The following is a 7472-nucleotide window of genomic DNA, read 5'->3' as shown; positions in this document are numbered from 1 at the left end:
TTAGACAGACAGACAGACAGACACGTTAGACAGACAGACAGACACGTTAGACAGACACGTTAGACAGACAGACAGACACGTTAGACAGACAGACAGACACGTTAGACAGACAGACAGACAGACAGACACGTTAGAAAGACCAGGATATGGATAGGGTGGAGTGGGTCATGGCTGAGGCTCATTGTTGTCGAGGCAGTCAGGCTTCCTGTTGGAAGCAGGGAGGAGGCCCATCACCACAACACAGCTGTGACACGCACACACACAATCCAAGACACATTGTTCTATTTTAGCATCCCTGTTCTCTTTCAAACTCCTACACGTCATCTCCTGGTGTGGAAAAGCAGCACTTTCACACAATATTTACTCCATATGAGCAGAATCCAATAAAACACTTTAATTAGAGACAGACCTCCACACAACCGCTTCCAGGTAATTATACGGTGTAGAAAAACAATGACTTACACACTCTTATTCATTTACCATAGAAATCACCCTCCCCATTGTTCATTCTCACAAACACAACCCAACTGTTTTGTACAACTTTGCCAGCAAACAATAGTTTGAGGCGCTTATGAGAAATCCTTTGTCTTAGTATTCTACTCTCTCATTTTAATTTAATTCAAATCAAATGAAAGTGGCCTCCCGAGTGGCGCAACGGTCTAAGGCACAGCATCGCAGTGCTAGCTCCGTCCCTACAGATCCTGGTTCGATCCCAGGCTGTTTCGCAGCCGGCCGCGACCGGGAGACACATGAGGCGGATCACAATTGGCCCAGCGTCGTCCGGGTTATGGGGAGGGTTTGGCCGGCCGGGTTGTCCTTGTCCCATCGCGCTCTAGCGACTCCTGTGGCAGGCCGGGGGCATGCACGCTGACACGGTCGCCAGGTGTAAGGTGTTTCCTCCGACACATTGGTGCGGCTGGCTTCCGGGTTAAGCGGGCATTATGTCAAGAAGCAGTGCGGCTGGGTTGTGTTTCGGAGGACGCACGGCTCTCGACCTTCACCTCTCCCGAGTCTGTACGGGATTTGCAGCAATGGGGCAAGCCTGTAACTACCAATTGGATATCACAAAATTTGGGAGAGAAAGGGGTAAAATAATAGTTTATTGGTTGCATACACAGATTTGCACATGTTATCGCAGGTGCGGTGAAATGCTTGTGTTTATAGCAGTGCAGTAATACCTAGCAATAAAATAAACAAAACAATCCACAAATAATCCACCCAGAATAAGAAATATCAGAATGAGCAATGTCAAAAGACCAGCATATAAATATGTACTCAGACCCCTTGACTTTTTCCACATTTTGTTATGTTACAGCCTTGTTCTAAAATTGATTAAAACATTATTAAAGTAACCAGTGTTCAATGACTCTCTGTACATAGGGCAGCAGTCTCAAAGGTGCAGGGTAGAGTACCGGGTGATAGCCGGCTAGTAACAGTGGCTAAGGTTCAGGTCAGGGTACTGGGTGGAGGCCGGCTAGTGGTGACTAACAGTCTGATGACCTGGAGATAGAAGCTGTTTATCAGTCTCTCGGTCCCAGCTTTGATGCACCTGTACTGTATCCGCCTTCTATATGGTAACGGGGTGAACAGGCCGTGGCTCGGGTGGCTGAGCATTTCACTACAACCGCAATAACATCTGCTAAATATGTGTACGTGACCCACGTGATTTGATTTTAGGTCCTTCTTGGCATTCCTGTGACACCGGGTGCTGTAGATGTCCTGGCAGGCAGGGTGCTCCAGGATCTGTGTTGGGCTGACCGCACTACCCTCTGGAGAGCCTTGTGGTTGAGGATGGCGCAACAGCCCAACAGGATCCTCTCAATGGTGCATCTGTACAAATTTGTGAGGGTCTTCGGGGCCAAGTTGCATTTATTCAGCCTCCTGAGGTTGAAGAAGTGCTGATTTGCCTTCACCATGCTTGTCTGTGTGAAGGAACCATATCACGTTGTCAGTGATGTGCACCCTAGAGGAACTTTAAGCTTTTGACCCTCCACTGCGTCCCTGTCAATGTGCATGAAGCCGTGCTTCCTCTGCTGTCTCCTGCAGTCTACGATCAGCTCCTTCCTTTTGTTGACGTAGAGGGAGAGGTTATTTTCCTGGCACCACTCCGCCAGGTGTCTCACCTCCTTCCTGTAGGCTGTCTCATTGTTGGTAATCAGGCCTACCAATGTTGTGTTGTCAGCAAACTTGATGATTTGAGTTTGAGATGTGTCATGGGTGAACAGGGAGTATAGGAGGGGGATGAGCACGCACCCCTGTGGGGGCCCCGTGTTGATCAGCGTGGCAGAGTTCCCGTCAGGAAGTCCAGGACCCAGTTGCACAGGGAGGGGTCCAGCCCCAGGCCCCTGAGCTTTGTGATGAGATTGGAGGGCACTATAGTGTTGAAGGCTGAGCTGTAGTCGATAAACAGCATTCTTACATAGGTATTCCTCTTGTCCAGGTGGGATAGGGCAGTGAAAGGGCGATTGCGTCACCCGTGGATCTGTTGGGACGATATGGGAATTGTAGTGGGTCTAGGGTGTCGGGTAAAGTGGAGGTGAAATGGTCCTTAACTAGCCTCTCAAAGCACTTCATGATGACAGAAGCGAGGGCTACGAGGCAGTAGTCATTTAGTTCAGTTTGCCTTCGCTTTCTTGGGTACAGGAACAATGGTGGACATCTTGACGCAAGTGGGGACAACTGACTGGGATATGGAGAGATTAAATATGTCCGTAAACACTCCAGCCGATGACACTGCGTGAGATGTCTGGGCCGGCAGCTCTGCAAGGGTTAAAACGACTAAATGACAACTCTTTTTGTCCCGGCCCATGGGCTTTGCCATTTCTGGTCTGTGTGTGTGTTTTCCAGTTCTGGGCTGTAGGCTATGTGTGTGTGTTTTCCAGTTCTGGGCTGTAGGCTATGTGTGTGGCCACCGGGGTTTGGCATCTCCACCATTTGGCAACCACCATGGCTAATTTTGAGTTCCTGTAATCTCTATGGGAAAGCAGCCATTTTGAATTTAAGCCCTGTATTTGATTTCAGGCTTTGACTCACTTTGGGTTGGTTGTCTTTTAGAGTTGGACACCCATTGTCATCATACCGTGTCTCCAGCTCCAGATGAGTAATGTGGCCAGACAGGTGATGGGTGTGTTCAACTCCCTCTTTTCCAGCCACCTTTACTTTCTAGCTCTCTAATCCTTATAATCCCTTTCTCCTCCCTCTCTATTTTTCCTCGCTCACCCTCTTTCTCCCGCTCCCTTTCTCTTTGTTTCTCTCTTTCTCTCCATATCTCTCTTCTCTACCTCCTCCCTTTATCTCTGTATCTCGCTCCACCCCCTCCCTCGCTCTCCCCCTCCCTCCCTCTCCCTCTTTTCTCTCTGGCTCAGGCGGTGGAGAGGGAGCAGGTGGACAGCATTCAACCCAAGCTGCAGCGCGTGAACGCGGTGGGCCAGGGGCTGATCCAGAGTGCAGCCAAACACACAGACACCCAGGCTCTGGAGCACGACCTAGAGACCACCAACCTCAGATGGAACTCCCTCAACAAGAGGGTATGTCTGCCTATCTGTCTGTCTGGAATGGGATGTCTGTGCTGACGTTTGTGCTCTGGTTTGTGTGTGTGCATGCGCTTGTCTGACTGACCTATGCATATTTATGTTGCGTTAGTTTGGCGTGTGCAACTGTAAGGATGAGTTTCTATGGAATCAGGTTTCTGCCTTTGCATGTATGCCTGTCCATGTACTCACTGAATTGTTCCTTGACCAGGTTGCAGAGCGCATTGCCCAGTTGCAGGAAGCCCTGTTGCATTGTGGGAAGTTCCAGGATGCCCTGGAGCCTCTTCTGAGCTGGCTGAGTGACACAGAGGAGCTGGTAGCCAATCAGAAGCCCCCGTCGGCCGAATACAGAGTGGTCAAGGCCCAGATCCAGGAACAGAAGGTGAAGGGGGGGGGGGGAAGGGATGAGTGGAGAAAGGGATGATGGATGGAGTTGAGGGATGAGTATCGAGGTGGAGAGAGCGATGGAGTGAGGAACATATATTTTATTTTAATACCAAGTATTTTCCCTCTATCATATACACAGTCATTATGACGGAGAATTTACTGGCCATTTAGAGACATTTGGTTCCCTTATTTGGGTAAAATAAGCTTAATAACTACTTTTATTCATATATTAGCACTTTTATTTATTCATCGATAATAATAGAATTGGCTATTAGTGTTATTCAGTTGTCCTTATTTTCACATAGAAACATTTAACACATGAAAGGGGTAAACACTCACACACCTAATTATCTGGGTCTTTTGGCAGAGGAAAAGCCCAATTTGACAGTCTGCCAGTCTGGTTGGCATACAACACACCAATTCACAGAGATGACGGATTACAATGGTTTTTCAGAGGACCTGAGAGGCAGAAAAAAAACACAATGCCTGCTCTCCCTGTTTCTGACACACTTCCCGTGTTTGTGTGTCGAGGAGCACGGCGGATTCAGCCACTCCACTCAGTCATACGTGTTTACATCCGCCACTGAAAGTAGAGCCTCAGTGGAGAGGAAACTGGAGATGAGTGGCGTTTACCGGGGGCCCGTTCAACGTCGCTGAACAGTTATGAATGGGTTCAGAAAGGGAAGTACTGCCAAATTGAGCTACTACTCATAGTGAACGTCCTCAAAACAGGAGTGGCTTGGTATTTGAGATACTGTATTGTTGAGGAACACTGTGAAACATTGCGGTATTGAATGTGAAGAATGTTCTAGCTTATCTTACCAACTGCTTAACGCAGAAATCCTAGAAGCAGCGACTCTTCTGGCCTTGAATATACCCCCTGACCCTAGCATACATGCAGGACAAACAGTATGAGAGTTGGTATCATTTGTGGTGTTGAACGGACCTTCGATCGATCTCATTTTCCAGCTGTTACAAAGACTGCTGGACGACCGCAGAGCCACTTTTCAGATGATCCAGGGAGAGGGGGAGAGGATCGCAGCCACGGCCGAGACACAGGACAGAGACAAGATCCAGAAGCAGCTGGAGAGTCTGGGGGAGAGGTGGGGCGAGCTGCTGGAGAAGGCCAGGGCAAGGTAACGTAGCTTATTGCATGGAAGCGCCACACATAGGAATTGATAGAACCTGTCCTCCTTCATCATGTACATGCACCACAGTCAGAGGATACATACACACTCAACACCACATTTGAAGACTCTTACACATGCGCGGGGTACACACGCGTGGACACAAACACACGCTAGCCTACCTATGCGTCACCGCTACTTCCGTACACAACCCACACATTCCTGACTATCACATCGGACTGCTTATTTGGATCCCCGACGAGACATTGATATACGAAGGCGACCCAAGCACACTCTCCCTCCTCCTCTCCCCGCCGCAGGCAGTGCCAGTTGGAGGAGCTGCAGACGCTGGCACTCCAGTTCCACGAGGCGGTGGAGCCTCTAGGAGAGTGGCTGAGCGCCACCGAGAGACGGCTGAGCACCGCCGAGCCCATGGGAACCCAGACTTCTAAGATCACCCAGCAGATTACGAAACACAAGGTAACGTGGATGATGGTGTCACAAGGTAACGTGGCCCTCGCGATACATGGGTTGTGTTTAAGTCCCTGGAATGAAACTAGGGAGAGAAGAGGATGGTTACCGGACTGACCAACTGGTTACTGTCCAATGAGTGAGAGAAAGGGAACCCCAAGCTCCACCATTTTCCCCTCATCGTTTTTGATATGATTTGATATGATTTCAATATTATATTTCTTTGAACCTTTTTTTTGTTCATGATTTTTTTCGTTCTTGTAAGTTATCATGAATATTTAGCATTCATGGCCATTCCTTATGATTCATGGCCAACTCCTTATGATTCATTGCCATTCCTTATGATTTATGGCCATTCCTAATGATTTCTCATCTGCATGCTCTCATTTTCTTTTATTTGTTATTCTTCTGTTCTCCCTGCTCCCTCCTCTCTCCTTCACCCCTCCCCTCATCACCCTCTCCTCTCCACACACACCACCCCAGGCCGTCCAAGAGGCCGTCTCCTCTAGAGGAGCCGAGGTCGACCGCCTCCAGGCCCTCGGGCAATCCCTGGCGCCCCTCAGCTGCGCGGCCGACCGCGATTGGCTGGGGGAGCGCGTGGGGGCGGTGCGGCTAGTCCACTCGGAGCTCAGTGATTGGTGCCAACGCAGGGCCGTCATGCTGGAGCAGGCCCTGGCCAATGCCGAGCTGTTTGGGGAGGATGAGGTGGAGGTGCTCAACTGGCTGGCTGAGGTGGGCCAGCGGCTGGGACAGGTGTCGGTGCAGAGCTACCAGCCGGGGGTCCTCACCCAGCAGCACAAGCACACACTGGTACGATACTGTGGTTTGGAGAGGGAGTCGCTATTCATTAACACACAGTGGCAGGCCACTACCGCAGGGAGTATTATATTGGTTAGTACTGTCTAGACATTGAGTAGCACTATGAATGACTCTCTCTATAGGATGTTCATTCTATTTTCTCTCCCCTTCGCCCATCAGTCTCTGAATGAAGAGATAGTGAGCAGGAAGAAGCAGGTTGACCAGGCCATCAAGAACGGACAGGCCCTGCTCAAGCAAACCACAGGTACAGTACAACCTCGAACTCTGGATACTACGGATTCTCCCTTCCCTGATTCTGGACCAGCTCTCCAGTAGCCCGCTTCTAACCATCTCCATCACCAGCCAAACAGCCAGAACTGTTCCTGGACCTGTCGTTATAAAGGCATATGATAACCACGGAGCCTGTATTCCACTGACTCTTGGTCTGTTTTACCCCTGTAGGTGAGGAGGTTCTGCTGATCCAGGAGAAGCTGGACGGTATCAAGTCTCGCTATGCTGAGATGACGGGCGGGAGCAGCAAAGCCCTCCGCACACTGGAGCAGGCCCTGCAGCTGAGCACGCGATTTGCCAGCGCCCACGACGACCTCAACCAATGGCTGGACAAGGTGGAGGCAGAGCTCAACATCATGGAGCCCGACGCCACGCCGGCCTATCAGGACAGACAGAAGGTTTTCTTAACAGTTTATTACACATATATTTTATGAATATATAACATATAGATTTACAGTCTGCGATATTTCCAGATGTTCAGTGGTCATTTCAGTGAATGACATACCCATTGTTTCTTAAATAATTCCTTGTTCCTTAGCCCAACTGTAGCTTAAGTAGGACTTATATCTTGAGTTGAAGATACTCAAATCTGTGTGTGTCTCCCAGGAGCTGAAGTGTGTGTCAGCGGAGAAACGTCTGGTTTTGGACACGGTCAACGAGGTGGGCAATGCCCTCTTAGACCTGGTGCCCTGGCGTGCCCGCGAGGGTCTGGACCGCCTGGTGGCGGATGCCAACCAGCGCTACCGAACGGCGGCCGAGACCATCACCCAGCGGGTAAAGCTGGTACAGGCTGCCATCCAGAGGTCACAACAGGTACTGCAACGTGACAAAATCAAATGAAAAGTGGTACACCGTTAGTACTTCACTG

General features: G+C 49.8%; 1 protein-coding gene across 1 annotated transcript in view; it reads left to right on the top strand.

Moving 5' to 3' along the window:
* Positions 1–7472, top strand: part of LOC120022370 (microtubule-actin cross-linking factor 1-like) — a 273215-nt gene that overhangs the window by 235106 nt on the left and 30637 nt on the right. The window contains exons 60-67 of the mRNA XM_038966262.1: positions 3366–3527; positions 3742–3912; positions 4887–5053; positions 5365–5524; positions 5999–6325; positions 6494–6578; positions 6776–7002; positions 7211–7417. Coding sequence (XP_038822190.1) covers positions 3366–3527; positions 3742–3912; positions 4887–5053; positions 5365–5524; positions 5999–6325; positions 6494–6578; positions 6776–7002; positions 7211–7417 — 1506 coding nt within the window. The remainder of the gene's footprint in view (positions 1–3365; positions 3528–3741; positions 3913–4886; positions 5054–5364; positions 5525–5998; positions 6326–6493; positions 6579–6775; positions 7003–7210; positions 7418–7472) is intronic.

The sequence above is a fragment of the Salvelinus namaycush genome, chromosome 27, assembly GCF_016432855.1.
Source record: "Salvelinus namaycush isolate Seneca chromosome 27, SaNama_1.0, whole genome shotgun sequence".
In the NCBI taxonomy this organism is placed as follows: Eukaryota; Metazoa; Chordata; class Actinopteri; order Salmoniformes; family Salmonidae; genus Salvelinus; species Salvelinus namaycush.
This window is presented reverse-complemented; position numbering and strand designations above follow the sequence as displayed.